We start from the raw sequence: 20,867 nt of genomic DNA, 5'->3' as shown, positions 1-20,867 counted from the left end.
GCGGGGCGGCCGTCACCCGGCGGCCGCCAGGGGGAGCCATGAGGGAGCGGAGGGCGCGGGGCGGCGGCGGCGCCCGGCCGCGATCCCTGCCCGCCTGCGAGGCCGGGGACCGGGCACCCCGCGGCGCTGTCCCTGTGTGGCCGCGTTGTCCCCTTTTCGAGTCAGCCACCCGACGGGCCAGCGGTTCGGGGTCCTGTAGCCGGTAAGCGCGACCTGGAAAATGTCTTGACATTTTCTGGCTGGTTTGTTGTGCAGGTCTGGAGTCTGTTTAAGCTTGATGTAACGTAGACTGGGGAACCGCGGTGCGTCTCTGGAACACGAAGGGGATGTCGAGCTTGTCATGGAGCCGCTCATGCTGAAACACTGAACACCGCGCCGGCCCCTCACCGCCTGGCAGGGTTTGAAGCGGCCGAGCTGTAACCTGGAGGGGGGGAAAGCGGGTTTACCACTCGCCACAGCCCAGCTGCCTCCTTTTCTCCAGGTTCTCAGTCACGTCAGAGAAATCACGATTGCACACAGAGTTCCACAATTTAATTCTACTGCTTTGAAATAAAGGGCATTTTTGGTCCAAAATGTTTTACACCACAAAAAAAAAAAAAAAAAAAAAAAAAAAAAAAAAAAAAAAAAAAGCAGCACATTAGGTCAGTCTTTCAATATTTAGTTTTCATATTGAAAGGTGGTTCAGCAGCAAATCTTCCAGGTGGCCTGGCATTAACCATCCTCCAACGCTGCACACCCAGAGCAGGGCAACAGAGCTGGCGACGGGTCTGCAGCACAAGTCTGGTGAGGAGCAGCTGAGGGAACTGGGGTGGTTTAGCCTGGAGGAAAGGAGGCTCAGGGCAAACCTTAACACTCTCTACAGCTACCTGAGAGAAGGTTGTAGCGCGGTGGCTGTCAGTCTCTTCTCCCAAGTAACTAGCGACAGGACAAGAGGAAATGGCCTCTGTTTAGATCAGATATTAGGGAAAATTTCCTCATCAAAAGGGTGCTTAAGCACTGGAACAGGCTGCCCAGGGTAGTGGCTGAGTCACCATCCCTGGAGGTGTTTAAAGGATGTGTAGATGCCATTCGTTGGGACATGAATTAGTGATGGACTTGGCAGTGCTGGGTTAATGGTTGGACTTGATGATCTTAAAGGTCTTTTCTCACCTGAACGATTCAATGATTCCGTGAACCTACGTGGAGAATTATCCTCAACTTTCTTACCCTCCCAGAAAAAACAGCACCAAATATCGAGTGTTTCCCCTCTCTTACTTTTCTGTCAGTTTTTAAGCAGGCCTAAGCGGGGGAGAAAGAAACAATTTAGCAGTTATGAAATCTTGAGTTACCTTGGATGGGGAAAATGGGCTGGTGAGGAACAATGGCACTTCCCACAAAAGGTGAAGGAGTGGGCTGGTTTTGGTAGAGCTCTGGATTCACAGGCCCAGGTGCTAAAGCCTCAGATGGAGCCAGCTGAGGGGGGCTCTGCCTCAGGGGCTCTGCCTCGGCCTCTGAGGTGCTGCTGCCACCTGCAGCATCTCCCTGTGCCCCCATTCCCACCCCTGGTGCACCTAAACACATTTTAAACACCTTTTGAAGGGTTTGCTTCAGAAGCACGATTGACACCTCACCTTCTGGGGCGTGAAGGAAGCCAGCCCCGTTCTGATGGGACTGTGGGGCGGGCAGTGCTGAGGCGAAGCAGGTGCTGCCCCTGGGAACCTTCTGGAAGAGGCCGGTGGGGAGGGGTCCTGTGCCACCCCTGCCCTGCCCCACCACTGCTGAGGAGGCAAAGGAGAGGGAGCATGGGAGTGGCTGGAAAACAGAAATCTGGACAAAATGTTGGAAACAAACTGTTCTTGGTTAATTCCCAGAACGTAATGTTTCTGTTGCCTCTCAGGACAGAAATAAGTGACACATTCACAAAGTGCATATTTAGGAAAAATGCATCAAATGCTGTTTCCTGAGCAGGTGGGAATTAAAGGGCAGAAGACTTTGTGTTTATTTGGTTCCGATTACCCTCACACATGCGCGCCTTTTCCTTTCAAGCCTTTTTCTTAGGGTTTTTATGGTTTCCAGGTGTTGTGGGGCTGCTTCCCCTTTATATTTTCTCAGGACTCTAGTTTTTTAATGTTTCTTTCTGAGAGTGTAATTATGCAGACTACTTCTTTGTGAGGGTGCCAGCTTAGATGCTTCCTGCCCTTTAGCATCTGCAATTACTTTCTACTCCCATGCTTTTTATCTCGGTTTTTAAACCCAGATCATTCTATTAATCCATTTAACAGCAGAGCCTGCACACAGCAGAGTTGGCACGTCCGAGGAGGTGGGAAAATGGCATGAGGATGGAAACGAGCAAATGAGCACCAGGAGGAGGTGCTGCCACAAAAAGATCTTGCTTTCTGAAAATAACATCCACTGAAACCTTGCGTCTCACTCGAGACCCTCTGTGAGGTAACATGTGCCTGTGACTACAGGAGAGGCCACTATGCCTTCATCTTTCTGTTTCTACAAAGAATCCTAACTATTTCTTCTCCTTGTCCAAAATGAAAAGTTGCATTATATTTGTATATTGTTCCAAAAGGAAACTAGCAATTGCAACCATTGCTCTCTATGTACAAAGCTTATTATCTCACATCATTCTGTTGGAGACCAAAATGACAAGACTTTAAATGACCTGTCCTTCTCTGAAGTAATTTTAGAAATTATCTTATCCTAATATTTTGTATGTATACGAACACAAATATATACACGTATAATATTTGCTTTTTTCTTTCTGTTAGGAAATTTCTACACCACCAACCTGATTCTCATCCAAAGGTTTTTCTTTCCCTCGCTTTAAAAGCTTTTCACATCTGTATTCCCAGTTCTGCAAGGCAGCTGTATAGAAATCATTATCCTTCAATTACCTTCTTATTTGTTCTGAAAAGTTTTAGTTTTGTGACTGAAATCAGTCACAGGCTTTCCCTGAAGAATATATTCAATGAAAGCTGACGTTTCCTTATTTTAAATATTTGTGCTAATGCACTTTCATGCAGTTGTAGAAAATAAGCAAGACTGAGTTTTAGTACAAAAGCTGACTAGAAAAAGAATATTTCAGAAAGATCAAAACATAACATTCTGATATTTTTGGAAGAGATACTTTTTTTGTGATTTTTTTTTTAATAGCTTTGGAACACATTTCAAAAGGGCTTATGTTACAAAAAGCTTTGAAAATGTGTAAAGATCGAAATCAAACTGAAACACAGATTTTGTAGAAATAAGATCTTTTGATTGAGTCAGAATTGCTTTCCCCACATTTTACTACAGGAAGTTTTCATTCCCTTTCAGAAGGGAAAAAATGTCAGAATCCCAGCTTTCTCTTAAACGAAAAAACTGGTTTCTACCCATATTCACGTTATCTTCTTCAAGCAGATTGGCGTTTATAACAGAAAACCTTTGAGAGTGTACCAAGCTATGGGCTTCTGCCCTTCATTCCTTGTAGAATTATGGAATTATACAAGCTGCCTCTTTCAAAATTCCCCATTTGGCTTTATATCATAGAGTTTTTTCATTTTCCCAACAGTAGTTCCTCATATTTCTGTGGCTAAAATATGAGTTTATTCAGTTCTGGTTTGGGTAATATGCATGACTGAAACCCCTTTGGTCCTCTGCAAAAATTCCACTCACGAGCCCTGAGCAAACAGAAGGAATGCTGTGCTCTTTTACATGGCTTCTGTGAAGATCAGCAAAAGGAATGGAACATACTAATCACAAGGTTTTGCATCCACTCTACAAACTTAATCAGCCCCCAAGGGCCCCAGGTGTCACAACTCCTGTTCACCCTGTGAATCTCTAGAACTTCTGGAAACACTTTGGACTTGAAGCATATAAATTACCTAGTTCTCTCATATCTGTGAAAAACTCACTCATTAAAACTTCTAAAGTTTAACAGTGCTGTCAAGCGTTCACAGAATACTTTGCATTAATGGAAAATCTAGCACAGAAATGAACAATGGCCAGTTTTATGAAAATGAGATATTCAGAATATGGAAAGTGTATGTTCTTACTGATGGATCAATGCAACTGATTGAATCAGCAGAGGTAAAGTCAACTTCCCTTACATTATAACTTCTGGAGCGTTACATAAAGAAGTGCAACTAGACTGAGGTAATGCAAGCCAACACCACAAAAATATGTCTGTATGGCACATGTACTAATGACAATTTTCAGGTTTTGGGGTGTTGCAGCAAGATGCATGTTTTGAGGTAAGTTCTGTAGCTTCTCTGAGCTTTGGTCTTCTTTTTCTGATTTTTATTTGTGAGTTCAGGGTCAGCTTGGCTATCAATAAAAAGATCTGGGTTTAATATATATCCTAGATAACTTGGCTATGCACAAATCCCCTGTGGTTCAGGTAACATCTCTCCTTTCCCTTTCCTTTCCTTCTGTTTCTTGCTTATGGCCAGGCCATGGATTCTGCTCTGTACCTTAATAGTTGGCAGTAGTTTGAGGATAACTTGGAATGGATCTCTGCGGTGGAGCATGATGCATAGTACTTAGAAAGAAAAAGGACTCACAGCACAATACTGTTCAGACTGGGAAATTAAGGTCTTGAAACAGTAAAACTGCATTGAAACAGCTTTTGTTCTAGAGGGATCCAGGATACTGAAGTAAATCTGGAGAAACTGTAGAACTTGTAATAGGGAATGCAAAAAGATACATGGATAAGTATCACATTGAGGGGCAGACTGAGCATGACTTTTCTGAAAGGAAATCCTGACCTGCCTATCTAGAAACTTCTCTGAAGGATTCAATGAATGTGCACACAGTAGAGGTCCAATTGAGACAATCTACTTGGATTTCTAAAGAAGGTGACCAGGTGCTTTACCAAAGGCTCCTAGAAAACAAGCTCCCATAAGAAGGGTGCTTTTATGTTTGCTCTCATTAACAGGTTCAAAGATAAGAAACAGTTAAGTTAAACTGTGCAGTTAAGAAAATGATAGGCAAATGAAGGCAAATAGAGAAAGGATGGAGTTTGCTGATGAGATTAGGATCTTCAGGGTAATGGTGTTAAAAAATTCAGCCAGACTAGAGCTATCTGCAAAGAGTTGCAAAAAAAATTTCCTAAATTTATGTGAACAGTGATGGGTTTTGAATGACCTGTTACCTTTCAGGAGTAATCTTGGAACCAGATAGTTTGTAAAAAATATCAGTTCAGTTTAGCGCTCAGAAACAGTCAAATTAGGAAACAGAACACCAGGCATTATTAGGAAAAGAAACAGAGAGGGAAAAAGCAAATTTAAATATGGTGACCTGCATTTTGAGAGTTTTGTGTAGTTCATGTCCCCATCTTAAATCAAAGATGATCAAGGGTATGAAAACTGTCTTTATATCAAGGCGAAAAAGATAAGGACTTATCTGGAAAAAGGAGAGATGGCTGACAGAAGATTCAACAGTAGCCTGCATAATCACAAATTACATAGAGGGGATGAATATTTTGATCTTCATTGCTGTTTGTTTACAAGTCTGATGGCATCAGAAGAAGGGAGCATGATGTGGAATTCCTAAGTGGTAAGTTCAAAATAAAACAAAATTAACGTATTTTTCCACAGAGCACAGCTAAATTGTGGAACTCATTAGCACAAAATCTTACAGATGCCAAATTTTACATGCACTCAAGAAACAGTTAAATGAATAGAACAAAAATCCATGAAGAACTGTTAAGCCTAAAGAATCAATCTTTCAGGAAACTGCTGTGGCACAAATCCCTTGAGGCTAAAAGAACTGATCAGGAAAGTGCTCCTATGTGCTTCTTCTGTTCTTGTAACTCTTTTGTACACATCGTTATTGATGCCTCTCAGACACAGGATATTGAATTAAATGGACCTTTGGCCTGACCCAGTATGGTTGTTCCCATGTTGTGGTTGTAGTATGAAGACAATTTATTGTGAATGGATTGAATTGCTCTCATGAGCACTATGAACTAATTCACTGATGATGAATTGTATCTGTCTGGTGCTTCTTTGCTGCCTTCCCTGTCTCCTTTTTTTTGGTCCGTCTTTCCTCTCTCCTAAATAGCCACTAACATCACTGAAACGTGAACTTTCAATTTGGGTAACATAATTTACCAGCATTTCTTTGGAATCCAAATTTTTGTAATTCCATTAAATAGCACTTTCTTATCTGGCTCAAGAGTGGCAGGAACAGAGATCTACTTTTGTTACTGTAACCAATCTCTGACACTATTCAAGAGAGAATAATTCACATATATCATGCAAAGCAGAACCTGACACTTTCGACAGTAGCATTGAGATGAAACAGCTTCCTACAACTACTTACTCCCCGCAAGATCAGAAGGGGAAAAACATTTACAAAAATAGTAGGATAGGAAGAAATGACTTAACCGTAAAATCAGTAAAGATGAACGTAAGCACACTGTGAACATTACGCTGTGGTTACACCAGGATTTTCTCTTAAAAATTCACTTTTTTGTTGTACAACTACTATACGGTTTCACTAGCAGTAGCACCAGTAGCAGTAACAGACTGGACCGGTCTCTGATGTTTATTCTTTTGTCCTGGGGTGCTGGTCACCTGCCTGCCACAGACATCAGAGAGACAGTAGCACAGCCAGCGGGCTGTAGGGTGGCAGCTGAGGTCTGAAGAGCTGTGAAGGTGCAGCTACATGGACTTCAGCAGGACTAGGCACTGGTTAGTGGGGAGAGGACCCAGAGCCCCATTGTGAAACATCTGGCAATCCCGGCCAGCGCCAAATAAACGGGTTGTGTGGGCCTCTCCTGCTGCCAGTGCAGTGCTGGGGGAGCCAGCACAAGCTGTGCACGTAGCGGTGGGCGGCCTGGGGACAGCCTGCCCTGCAGCAAGAGAGACGCAGGGCTTGCTAGCGATGGGAGGGATAAACGGCGAGGTGTTTGGTGTGTCAGACAGCTTGGATGTAAGCAGGAGGAAATGACTCAGAGACTGAAAATGATGAGTTTCTGAACGCTTGCTAAGGGAGGGGTAAGAAGAACATGTCGCCATCAGCATAAGTTACAGTAAAAGCACGTAACTGCCTCTGCTCGGTGGGCGCAGCGCCTGGCGCGGGGCCATTTTGCGGGCGAGCCACGGCTGCCCTCCAAGCCCGCCCGCCCCTGCGGTAGGTGCGAGCGGCGGGCTGGGGCGCTGCCGGTGTCCCCGGGCGAGGCGGGAGCGGAGCGGAGCGGGGCGGGCGGCGGCGGGGCGGCCCGGCGCGAGGTGCCCCCCGGCGGGAGGAGCCAGGCGGGGCGGCCCGCAGCCCCTCGCCGCTCTCCCCGGCGGCGCCCGGCGTGCGCGCCGCCCTCGCCCGCTGATGCAATCGGAGCCCGCAAGCAGCGGCAGCGGCAGCAGCGACGGCAGCAGCGGCCCCGGCGGCGCCCGCAGGCGGATCGGTCGGCCCTGAGCCCGCGCAGCGCCGCCGCGCCGGGGGGAGAGCCGGGGGGCTCCGCAGCGCTGTCCGAGCCCGAGCCAGCGGCTACCCCGAGAGCCCGCGCCGCCGCGGCACGGAAGCGCCCGTCGCCAGCATGAGCAAGGTAAGCGGGGCGGGTCTCCCGCCCGAAGCCCCTCGTCCGTCCCGCGGGGGATGCGGTACTCGCAGAGGGACTTTTCCTGGGCAGACAAGGGAAGCGGTGGCTTTCTGATTTGTATTCTCGGATTTTAATGCTCTTACTTGTTAATTGTGCTTTGCGAGGGAGAATCTGCCCCCGAGAGATGTATTGTTCGAGATTCAGAAGCAGGATGTGTGTGATGCTACCTCTTCCCGTGGTCTTTCATTGCAGATGATGTGTGTGGAGAAGATACGATGAGTCGGGAGGGGGAAGCGGGGGAAGGGAAGGTGTATAATCCTCGGGGGGGGGGGGGGGGGGGAGGATTTCTTGCCTTTTATTTGTCACATAGAACTCTTAATGATTAAAAAGAGAAAAAAAAAAAAAATCTCTGCAATGGGTATGGTCTCCTGGCAGGCATCATGCCTTTTTATGCCTATGAATTTATTATAGGTCTTATGTCTGCCATTGTACTAAAATAGACTATGGCTAAAACCCTGTGATGTGTATATAGAGGTTTTGAGTATTTTCAGAAATAACTTTAAGTAATAGTAGAGGAATTGTCGGTAGTGAACACTAACGTGAGAGATGAGCATCTGTGTCCTTTTATAAATGTCGTGTTTATGTTCCTCTGCTTAGTGAGGCTAATCTGGGGATTAAAAAGAAGTATTCCTTGTCAAGACAAAGGGCATGGGGATAGCACGGTGCTGTTCACTTAGACTGAGGGAACATCACCGCAACTTTATACCTTGTGAAACAGCTGCACTAAGAACAATTGCTGGGTTTTGAAGGAGGTCTGTGCTGGGCTGACTGCGAACTGCACAGCCCTAGCCTAATGCCAAAGTTAACAGCTGAGGAAAAACAAGACTGAGTTATTTGCTCTCCTTGGTTAACTACAGCAGATGGAATACGGGCACAACAGGTATGTGACTGTCGGGTGTCTCCCCAGCTTCCCTCTGTCACCAATGACAAGAGTTACTCCCTTCAGCATTCATCACTCCTGGGTGGGTATAGCAATGGGTGGCAGCGCTGGAATGGGTGAGTGCTCTGGAGGTCCCTCAGGAGGCTCTGATTTAGTCCCATTTGTACTTTCTGCAGCTGGAGAGTGGCAGACCTGCCTTGGCAGAAAACTGATCTGAAACTGCTCAGGGAGAATACCTAAGCAGCTGCCCCCTGCCTGAATGCTTAGGGACAGAATGCAAGTATATCAAGGAGTGAGGCAGACTGTCATGTTTTACATCAATTTTGTCTTGCCTGTTGTGTGTCTAGGAAAGAGGGTCATACCCGGTCTCCTGGGTGTTATGCAGCACCTAGGAGTAATGTCCTGGCGTGTCCATGCAAAAAACAAGTAGCAGGCAAGCCACAGACCTACCTGCCTGTTTGCTCAAAGCAGGCTGACATCTCACTGGGTTCTTCTCACCTGTGCAAAAGCTAACTTTGCTTTATAGTTTTACTGTAGAAAAGACAGCATGAAGCAATAGCTACAGCAGTAAAAGTACACTCTTGTCATTTGCGAGTGGTGTAGCCTTCAGCATGTCAGTTCTGTCTGAGCCTTTCGCCCTTTATTTGCTTCATCTGTTCAGACTGTAAGGTCTTCAGGGTTATGGCTGTCACTGTGTATTTGTAGAGCATGTGTCAAAAGTGCAGAAAATTACCATTTGGTTATCACGATACTTATGCAAAACCTAATATGCTTATAAAGGTATCAGTAAGCAACAGCATTATTACAGTTCTTTATTCCTTCATCTCCGCCTTCACAGTTTCCTGGTTTTAGTCATAACCCTCCCTTTCTCCTTGAACCATTTCTAGCCCAACCTCAACTCTCCTCCTCTGTTTTTTTTTTGAAGGAGTGTTATGTATAAGAAATGAATTAGACCTCTGGTTTATACACTCCTGCCTTGTCCACTTATTGTACTGATTTTTACTGACAGGCAGTGCACTCTTAGCATTGTGTGATCCAGTGAATATTCTGATTTTTCCCTTAGAAACTGAGTATTGAAATCTGCTGCAAAGTCATAGGTAAAAAAGAAGATTGCAAAATCATTAGGTAGCTTTAACACAGTTGATACCTTGCTAAACCAGTCCATAGGCCATATCCTTGGTTTAACTTGATAGATGTCCAGCCATTTTAAAACAATTTATTTGGTCTGACCATGCTAAAGAATCAGAACAGACATTATTTTCATTACTTCCTTATGCCATTTTCTTAAATGAGTAATCGTAGCTGAGTGTATAGGGAATGGCAGATTATTTGTAGGTTTGGAGGCCAGACCTTCAGTGTTAGAATGAAGGAGCTGAGGGGTAAGTTCTGTTTGGAGAAATTTCACAATTCGACTTCTTAAACCGTGTGTGTGAGGGCTGGCATCTTCATGTCACTACAGTGACATATTATGTACTCCACAGTGCTAGATAAGCTTCTATGAGCTCAAGCCATTCAATATTGATTGTGGCTTTTGATAATAAATTGTGGCTATCCAACTGCCACAATGGCTGTAACGTAGAGATTAAATGGACAGCCTTCATCTTCAGTGTCTGAACTTTGGTGATACTCAGGCGTAAATCAAAGTAGTATGTGACCCTGATTTGTTATTCATAGTCACTTACATGCTTGCAGCTTGTACCTCCAATTCTTACATTGGATGAAGTGAGTGGGTGGCCCCATTTGCCTTGGAAACAATGTCATTACTTTATGGCTTTATACATTAAAGGGACAGGTAATGTTACCTCATAAAATAGGGCATCTGTTGTAGAACAGCGATTTAGCAAATACTACCACATGCTATTGCAGATGAAAATCCAATGTTATGCTTATGGAAAGGCCTAAATTTGCCCTGTCATGTGTATATCAAATTATCCAAAAGAGTTAATGTGAACTAAATAATTGCAACTGTTTTTAAAATTATTAAGAAGTTTTACCCACCTGTCTTCAGTGCATCTTGGCCCATAGTTTATTACTGTTATTACAAACTAATGTTATAATACCCATCCAACAGAGTTACTCATTTACCTTCTTCCCTTGAGGTCTGCAGTTTGTTTCAGGTTTTATTTTAGAGTATACCTGATGCATTAATGAAGTGCAGCATATGACTTCTCAGTAGGTACACAGCTATTGCTAATTCAGGTTGCCTATTACAGCATTTCACACAATATTTGATAAAACGCTCTTAGTAAGCACAGAAAATTTCCTGGTATATGAATAGGGTTTACTTCCATAATGTTCTGACTGTATTAATTTCCAGTAGCATTCAGAGAGAACAGTGCCACGCAAGTAATGTCCACTTGTTTTGTTTTATTTAGACTGTTGCTGTAGGGGTCATTGCATCTGTAATAAATGCTTGAATTTGCATTACCCTTACTGAGAATGAACTTTTTTTAAACTTTGACACTGAGAGGCTGAGGAAACTGGGTTTGTTCAGTCAGGAGAAGAGGAGGCTTTGGGGTGATGTAATAGCAGCCTTCCAAAATCTGCATGAAAATTGAGGAGACAGGGCCAGGCTCTGCAATGATGTATGGTAGAAGGACAAGAGACAATGGCATAAATTCAAATAAAAAAGTTTCAGCCTGTATATAAGGAAAAAATTCACCCCACAAGGATAGTCAGGCAGTGGAACAGGTTGCCAAGAGGGGCTGTGCAGTCTCCATCCTTGGGAGCTCTCAAGACCCAACTAGATAAAGCCTTGAGAAAACTGGTTTGAACTCAGAGCTGACCCTGCTTTGAGCAGCAGGTTGGACTAGAGACCTTCTGAGGCCCCTTCCAGCTGGATTTTCTTGTGATCCTGGAAAAAATTTACAAACTAAGATTTTTATTATTTTTTTTTAATCCAGTGAAGCAGTGTAGGCAGATTTCTTCGCAGAAGGTAATTTCTGTAACATGTTGATATAGTAGTAATATTTTATTCTTCTCTACTATCTTGAGAAATGCCAAGTGCTTAACAGAAGAGGCTGAACAGCAATGTTGGTGCAAGACTCTTCACAAGAATGCTACTTAATTTGGACCCTTTGGAGTTTGTTTGTTGGGGATTTTTGTGGGTTGGTTGGTTGTTGTCATCCCCCCCACCCCTGGGGTGGATGGATCCCTACCCTGGGATCCATGGTGTAGTTAATCAATACTCCCATCAGTGTGCCTACTGCTGAGCCAGGAAAGAGGACTGTACCTCCTTCCTACATTCAACACCTTCCCTTTAAGTACTGTACTTTCTTTCCCTATCTGCATCAGAGAGCCAAGCTAGTACTTTTTCTGATAAACAGAATACATTCTGGTTTTGCTATATTTTTTTTTTCCTTACCAAGTTTTAAAGAATAACTCCCTTAAACAAGGATCATTGTACCTGTAGGCACTGGCCATGGGAAAGGAAGAGGTATGTCAAAACTCCCAGGGAAGCTGGTAAAGTCAAGGGAGAGTTAAGTCTCAGGGAACATGTTTTCCTTAAGGTTGAGGGTTTTTTAACACTGCTGGCTTTTAAAAAAATAACTGCTGCTTTTAGGTTTTGAAATGAGTTCACAAGGTTTTCTTGCTACTTCTTTTCAGTGCAGCTGACTGCAAGTAAATTTCAATGCACTGTTAGAATTCTTACTTTTGAAAAGATTGTCTAGTAGTTTTCAGTTCTGTAATATTTGATGCTGAATTTTCTAAATTGTTTAATTCTTCCTTTGACATGTGGAAAATAAAACACTGGCAAAACTATGAAGCACTGAAAAAAAAAAAGACCTTTGATTTTAAAGACTGTGAACTTTAAATTACTGTATCTTAAATATAATATATACTTATACCATACAAAATTGCATATTCTATTCTTACAAGAAAATTATTAACTCACAAGGTTTTAGACAGCTGCATATCATCATGCAGTTCATTAAAAATCACATAAAGTGCACTTAAAACCAGCAGTAATAGTATAATTTCTGTGGATGCATGGAGTGTCTCACCCTCCAGTAAAATAAAGGAAATTCTTAGTCAAAGCAATACGGGGAAGAAAACTGTATAGGAAATTGTAATACTTGCAGTATCCTCAACGTATTTAGCAGACTAGCTGTTAACTAAGTTTCTTACCAGATGCATGATGCAGGTATTAGTTTCTTGATTTTAAAGTTTGAGGAAACAGGTAGAGAAGTTAAGTTTTTGATCCTGGATGAATAAAAGCATAAGTAATTTTTAATAGGATCTATAGTTGTAAAACATTCACAAGTACCCTAATCATTCCTGAGAACAGAACATTAGGTTTTGTTAAGATTGTCAAATTACCAAGGTCACAGTCAGTGCTAGTGTTAACAAGGTAAAACTGTGGGTCCTTCTGAATCCTGCCCTGCACAGCAGCACCACCTGCTTACAAACTCTTGTAGCAAGTTTCTTCTGAATTGCTAGAAAGTGTTGCCTGAAGTATAGGGTGTGAAAGCTATATAAAATGAGTAGTTGTGCTCTAGTGTAAAACTGTAATGTGAGCCGAGTTTGTTCCTTACACAACATGAAGTAGTAGCTGTAGTATAGGGTATTACAGCATACAGTGGCTACACAGCCACAATTTTTAGCACAGCTGTACAGCTGCATAGATACCTGCCTGCACACAGAAAAAGAATAATCATATTGTATTCACGTGCTTGTATATTTGAGGCATTTTTCCATCATGAGTATATAATTTGTATTTTAAGCAAGTATGGTGGTTAAATATGCTGTAACCTATTTATATATACATGGGAACTAAATTGCAGACTCTGCCTTAAATTGGATTAAATGTCTTTAGAAACAGAAGTGCAGTTTGGGAGACAAATGAAACAGAGCTTCGCATGCTGGGAAGTGTTTTATTTCTGTAACCATAAAGGAAGTCCATTGGCTTGTTTGACTGTTATTTGGTTCAGTTCAGTTTTTCTTCTTTTTGTATCCTTCTAACACAGCTGTGCTTTTTTCTAAATCTGATCCTGTGCTCTGGCTCAGGCTTCATCCTCAGTTGCACAGTGCCTTACAGAATACAAAGACAAGTTCTGTAGCTTTTTTTATATTGAAAAGTGTCAGTAGCATTAGAATATCTTCATTTTTTAGTATTATCCTTTGCCTTTCAACACCTTTTCAGAGATGATTTTTGGCATTTACAGGCTGATTCTTTTCTTGACACCTGGAGACAAGAATTCCAGTAATGTCAGCATTCCTTTCTGGTCCTTCATTGAGCTGAAAATGCTGCATTTACAGTTGTTCCCTTTCGGATCTTCTTTTAAGTGGTCTTGCTGTAGCCAGGAATGTTTTCATCATGTCAATTGGGCAAAATGTTTATTGTGACATACATATAAAACTAGTGTTCTGTCCTGCCATGTCCAAGTGAACTGGATTTCAACAGTGGACAAATTGGATCCAATTCTAAGCTGTTTTAAGATGCTTAAGATTAGCTTCATAAATTCAGAAATGACAGAGACATTCTAGTCAAGGACATTGATGTTTGTGTGGGTTGGAGCTGGGCAAAACCCTTGGATCGTGAGGGTATTATAAATAAATCATTTGTCAGTTTAGATTATTGATCTGAGCAGGGCCGGCTGATCATCGATACAGATGTTGAACTGCAGGAGGACAAGCCTATGTTACTCATCCAAGGCCTGTTTATTATCTTCATTACTAGTGCCATTTCTCAGTATTTGAAAGTTACCACTTTTCTAATAGGGACTGTGTTACTCTTGATTTGTGATGACTTTTTACTGTGCTGCAATTTTGACAAAGGGCCTCTGTTTGCTTTGCATGTTTCATGCTGACACCTCTACAAATATCTCATCTGTGACCATACTTTTTCAAGGCCACTTTTAATGTGCTGAGTGCTATTTTGCTCTCAAATTCCCTGGGCAGAATCCAGTTTCCTCTGGGCATTGTCAACAAATGATGGGGGATTTCAGCTAAAGGGCTTGCTTGCAGCATTTTTAGAAAGGATAACTTAGAAGGGTAACTTTAATGCAACTGCAAAATTTTGTAGTGTTGTAATACATGATTTTTCCCCTTGCTTTAGAGCTGTTACACAGTTGAATATATACTAAGAAGGTGGAGTATCTGGCTTTGTCACTAGATTACCACTTTTGAGCAGACATCATCAAAAAAAGCCGGTTCTTGTGGGTGTTACCTGGATGCTTTTCCACATTCAAGAGTGTGATGTGTGGCACTGTACAGTGACACTGTTGTGCTCTGCTTTTCTTGGCTTGTTAGTAAGCTTCTATGGGATTATGTACATTTGCTTGGTGTGGTGGATTATGCCTACTGTTAATTTGACCAAGACCACAAACACTTTGTAGGTGCTGTCTTCAAATAGGTTCCAAGGATTTTCCTTGTGGCTTAGCTCTGTTCCTTGTGCCCTTTACATCAAGAGGAAAGCTTCAGCTTCCTTTCTACTTCGTTGAATTGTGTCCAGTTAAATCAAATTAAGGCAGTGTTTGAACACACAGCAAAAGACACATCACAAGGATATAACCCAGGCTTTGGTAGAGATCTGCCATTACTTCAAACCAATTATACCAGGCTTAAAATGCACTGGAGCTAGTATAGGCAGGTCTTCTGCAGCTATCACCTGTGTGCTGCTGTGGAAGAAGCTTGCATAGGGCATAGCTGTCAGTTGAGAGCACGGCCAAAACCACATCAATCATTTACACTTGTTTTTTCTTCCTGGAGAAGGACTGCAATGGATCTGATGGGTATGTCTCTATAAGGAAGAGGAGCTGTAGACTTAGTTCCTGGGGAGCTGTGCACAACCTGTCTACCTCCCAGTGAATTCTCTGAATGAACTGCCAAGCAGTATGAGGTATGCTGATGGGACAATCTATGCCTAAATTTCCTGTCTGTAGAAGAGACAGATGTTTCCACCTTCCTTCACTTAGGTGGTGTGACTGTAGAGCCAGTATTAAGTTTTAAGGCTTCCAGGTATTACAGTGAAAAAACTGGCTTAAAGCTTATAAAAAATGAAGGTCTCAGTTCTTTGGAACAAAGAGTAAAATAACTGCAAGCACCATACAGACCAGTCCACCATCACAGTTTGAGAAAGCACAGTATTTGCAACACCTCTAGACAAAACTTGCTGTCTTTCTGTTTTTTTTTTTTTTTTTTTTTAATTACCCTGGCTTGCATCACTTGTTTAAAGAGACTTATTAGATCACTCAATCGGCTGTAAGCCTTGAAAGCTCAGATCTGGGTCCTTCTGCAGCATTGTGGCCAAATGTCCAGGCAGAATACGTTATCTAGGTGTATACAGTTCTGCCTGCAAGCAAAAAAGCTGGGACTATGCTCTGCCGTTTGAAAAGACCAACACAGAGAAACGCATTTATGAGGAGTACTCAGACTGGTCAGGCAGAGTGTCCCTGTGGTATTGAGCCCATTCAGATCCCCAGGTTAGCTGCTGCCATGCTTTATCAGCTTCATCTGTTGGACACTAAACGGCTAAATAAACTGCTTGGCAAGCAGGTAACAGGCAATAACTGCACTAACAACCTAATGCAATACAGAAAGTCATGCTTCTTACGCTTTTGCATAAGGTTCTCAGTGGTGAATTAAATAGGACATTCAAAGTTATCAGGGCTGGATGTGGTACCAAGCTCAGTACACGTCTGCCCTTTACAGACCAGCAACCACATGCAAAGTTAGGTAATGTTTTATTGTACTTTGTGTTATTCGAGGGCCAGCTATGTAAGTTACTGTTTTATTATCTCTAGTGGGACTGTATACAGGACTTGTGGTGGACAAAGTAACTCCTTTCTCCTTCAAAAGCCTTTTTTTTTTTTTTTTCCCCCCAGAGCCTTTGTTTTCAGTGTGTGATTCATCATTGCTCAGTGTCTTATGTAAACCTTTATTCCAGTGCAAAATGGACTTCAATGGGACACGGTCTAAGCACTCTGAGAATAGCTACAAATGCCCCTTATACAGGCCAGTGATTCAGGCCTGACCCTGTGTTTCTTCTGGTTCCACTGTTACAAGGGTGCTTGCAAACAGGAGAATGACCTTGTATACAGGTTTCTGTCTGCTGGCTCTTTTCTTTAAGTACGTCAGTTCTCATTTTGGAATTCATCACTGTGTCTAATGTGTGTTTTGGGTTTTTTTTTCCCCCTAGGAGTCTACAATGATTATTTGCAAACTGCAGAAGCTTTGGTCTCCTGCACTAAATTGTCTGCTTCCAGTTCTAAACCCTCAGTAACTCTCAAGACAATGATTTTATTTGTTTCTGCTGTGTATGCATTCATGTTATTCACATTATCATTTGGTAATTGCATCAAGCTGCTTGCCTTGGTCATCAGCTGCAGGATCTGTGTGTAGTTTCCACCATCAGGGAATTTCATAAACAAATTGTAAGCTATATGTTATGCATCTTTAAAGCAGATCTGTACTTTACCTGTACAGCTGTCTCAGGATAAAGAATACAGCCAGTATAACTGAATCCCTGAGGAAGATTTTCATTGTGCTTAGGCTCATCTTTGCTGGTATTAACACTGCTGTTAAAAACTTTGGTTAACTTTATAAAATCTTAAAATGCTAATTTAGTACCTGGCATTATAGAATACATAAGCAAAGAGAAATGTTAGAGAAGACCTCATGAACACAAGCTTCCTTGTGGTTAACAGCAAAGCTGGGTTATGCTGGTAGGGGAATGTATGTAATAGCTATTTTCCCTTTCCTGTTGCCAGTTTGATGTAAAAGGGCTCATATCAATGAGAACTGGGCCTAAACACAATAAAAACCATGGTGACTTTCAGAATTTTCATTTATTTTGTTTGAGCAATAAGCATATCATATAGACATGAGACACTATCTAGTTAGAAAACAGACGGATGAATTTATAGGTCAACTAAATCCAGCTGGTTGCTTTAACATGTTTTTCTTTATGCCATTCTAGCGAACAATGCACTTGTTAAAAACCTAATTAATGCTAGAGCAGACAAACAAACCAACAAAAGAGGCACTTAGAGGCACTGTTCATAGGAGTTAGAGATGGAAGAGCTCCATTAGGTCATCTGCCTATTCCCCTAATAGTACAAGCCTGTTTTCCTCAACCAGGAGGGAAGTGTCATTAAACTGAGCAAGAGGGTAAAGACAGAGGAAATGGCACTGGGGAGTGACAGAGCAACAAGAAGGTCATAGGAAGGAAAACAAAAAGGAACAGTATAAGCATTTGGCTTGGAAATCAAGGTTAAAGCACATTGCATTTGGAGGTCGTTTGCAAAAAGGATTTCTTTAGAGTACTTGCCTATTCTGTAAAGAAAATAGGAAGGAGGATTGTATGGTTGTGCAGGAAATGTATTAAGACAGAACTAACTATTGAATAAAGGGACACCATGCAGAGACGTAGAGCTGCTTTAAGTCCTGTATTCAATGGGAACGGTAGTAGATTTTCAGTATTATTCAATTGGGAATCACGCTTTAGACTCCATGTTGTATGAGTGTAATTTACAGCTGATGTTGTAAATTTTATGGAGTATCTTGCCAAATAATTTTAGCCTGAAGCTGAATAGGTCCCTGGTCAGGTTCTACTTAAGAGTTTGTGATGACAAATTAATCTATCTTGTATTTCTGGTGAACTCTTTTCTTCCCTTTAACCTTCTTAATAGTCCAGTTTGTTAAGCATACATTTTTTTTGGATTTCAGTCATAGTTATCATTCATGTTGCCTAGCCTTGCTGCCTTTCAGGTGAACTGATACAAGTTTTCTTGTATAACAGGTTAGGCATTACTGAACTCACTCAATCATTAATTTAAGCACTGAATCAAAAAATTGGCATTATTTCCGAGAGAGGTTCCTCACCTGAGTGCTGACTGAAATGACTTGACTTTGCCAACATTGTCCTGCATTTATTTAATCTCGTGAAACCAACTTAGTCTGCTTTTAGAGTTGTAATGTAACTATAAATGTTACTAAATATGCATCTTGGCTGGACAAGCTGAATATTTCAATTTCTTTATGTTCTCTGTTTTAATGTTTTTTCTAACCAATAAATTGTGCTCGTATAATCCAAATTGTCTTTTATTTTAACGTGATAAAACCAGTGATACTTGTTTTAAAAGGAGCATATTTCAGTTTTATTTGAATTACTTAAATTGCTTTAAATTAAACCAAATAAACTTCTCAAGCCAGAAGATAAGCGCCTGCACAGTCTTTTGGATTAGTTTAATGATAATCTATTTAAATTCAACCTTACTTTATGCAATGCAGCTTTTGTAAATAGAGAAATTCTGGTATCTATACCCTGATGATTTCACTCTGATTAAAGGTATCATTAAGTAATGTGGAAGCTTTCTATTTTCTGCTATGCTAGTTGCCTTGTATTTTGCCTTGTATTTTTCTTTATTGTATGCTGTTATTATACTGCCTCACTGTTTAACCAACATTAGTGCCAGCTCAAGGTTGACCAAGCAGCCACAGTAAGGTGATAGTACCCAGCTGACAAGGCATCAGGGCAGATATGTTAGGTAAGAGGAGTCTTGAAGAAATGTATTGGATGTGCAGAAATCAACATGAATGAGAATTCTTGGTGAACTGAGTAAAAAGCTAAGCACTGAAACTGCATATGCCAAACTGTCCTTATGTTTTCCCTTTGTGTGTTTTGTTGTTGGTGTTGTATCCATCATTGTCCTCCGTGCACCCCCACCCCACCCCTTGCCCCGTGCTGATCTGTGCATACATTGAGGTGTATCATTGGAGCTGCTCTGGGATTTGTGCTGTACATGTTCTTTGAATTCATTATTGAAGACGGGCAGGACAATACCTGGAGAGTGTGACAACCTAACATACAAAAGATACCTCAAAGTTCTCTGTTTGGCTTGATAAATGGTTAGAAATACAATTGAAGAATCAGTCTTCCTGCTCCTCCTGTCTTGATTTTGAAAGGAGTAGATTTAAAAGAAGTTGTGTGGATAAGGCATGTCATACTATCATGGAAATGACCCAGCCCAATGAATGTACTTGATGACACTTGCATGGTAATGTATACATGTGTGCATGTTCACATTCACGAACATACAATATAAAGACAGTATTAAGATATTTTTATATCAGGCAGCTGCTTCCATGACAGCTGAGAGAAATATGCTTGGCTGTTAGACTCCATAAATGAGCTTCCTAAGCTCTGGAAGTCTTTCATAAATGTTGTTAAATAAATATATTTTTAGTTGATACTAAAAATAGTATTATATGACTCAACCCTACAGCAATATTCAGAATTTCTCTCTCAGTCTGACAGCAGGTGGATTTTTTTTTAAAGCTATGAACATCATTACCGCTTTTTTTTTCCTGCAAATTCATCTCTTAAATGGTGTGGCTGCCAAATTGTATTAACATTTCCTAGGGACAGATGAAAACTGTTTTGGAGTCATGGAACTGTTTTATGTGACTGCAACAATATACAGAATATATGGCACTTGTGCATGTTGGACTCTATTTTATACCTGGAACAGAAAGGCAACTCTTGATTTGTGTGGCTTTGAATGCCAAAGTACCCGTCATCACACACTGGATTTGGCTTGCCTGTAGGCAGTGTCATAGTATAAGACATGTATTGAATTTATTGATCTGCTGGATTCCTGGAATCTGGTAAGTATTCTAATTTCATTATCCTTCCAGTGTAAATCAGTGCATGAAATACTTCTTAGGCACTTAGTCGCCAGAATGAGGCACAGGAAAAAGCAGCAAGACACTTCTAGCTTGGAGAAACGTCTCAGAAAGGACTTTCTTCACTGAAAACTGTTTTTCGTATGACTTCTGACTCAGAGGAAGCTCCCACTCCATCTTTGCTGGGGCCTGACTGCTACAAGATACTCTTGGTTTTGAGTTTCTCTGCATAGCAGATGGTGAGGTTGCCTCAGCAGGAGGAGCTATATGCAGCCATAGCTGTGTTTCCGTGGCTTATTTGCTTCTTTAGGTTCTTGTCCTTCATGAATAGCCAATGCCTGCCAACAAAGCACTGTCTACGGTTCTTTTGTGGGCGTGAAACTTGATTTTCAGATGTTCTCTGCCACTGGCAGTACTCTGATCAGAGGGCTGGTGCTGCTGATGGAAATCTTGCTCAGAGTGGGGTCATGTCTCTGATTTGAGCTGTCTGTGGGCTGACTTGGATGAGCATGCGCTGGTGAAAGCAAAAATTTGCAGTTTATTTCTTTATTCCTACCTTGTACCAGGGAAAGTTTTCTGTTCCCGACTGGTGAGAAGAGTTACCAAACAGCAGGGAAAATTAAGTGAGCACAGAACTGATTAAAGAATTAGATTTCTTTGAAAATGGGTGACAAAGGACATGGCATATAGAGGTAACTGCAAATTATTTTTTTGAGAACTGGTACCATTCCTTTTTATTAAATAATTTCATATGGTGTAGGTTAAAGAAGTGAAGTTTGCAGTTTAAAT

The 20,867-nt window shown here is 41.8% G+C and overlaps 1 protein-coding gene across 3 annotated transcripts in view; it reads left to right on the top strand.

Annotated features, from left to right (window-relative positions):
• Positions 1-4,440: 4,440 nt before the first annotated feature.
• BCAT1 (branched chain amino acid transaminase 1) overlaps positions 4,441-20,867 on the top strand; it is a 69,724-nt gene continuing 53,297 nt past the window's right edge. The window contains exon 1 of one of the 3 annotated variants that reach the window (XM_080392199.1): positions 4,441-7,516. In XM_080392199.1, the coding sequence (XP_080248325.1) occupies positions 7,508-7,516 (9 nt within the window). In that variant the 5' untranslated portion in view covers positions 4,441-7,507. Of the gene's footprint in view, positions 7,517-7,894; positions 8,451-20,867 lie in introns of those variants that run through there. The other 2 variants (XM_080392200.1, XM_080392201.1) reach the window with 2 other exon arrangements.

Source organism: Falco punctatus, assembly GCF_963210335.1.
Source record: "Falco punctatus genome assembly, chromosome: 6".
NCBI lineage: Eukaryota > Metazoa > Chordata > Aves > Falconiformes > Falconidae > Falco > Falco punctatus.
The sequence above is the reverse complement of the archived record's forward strand: the minus strand, read 5'-3'. Positions and strand labels throughout refer to the sequence as shown.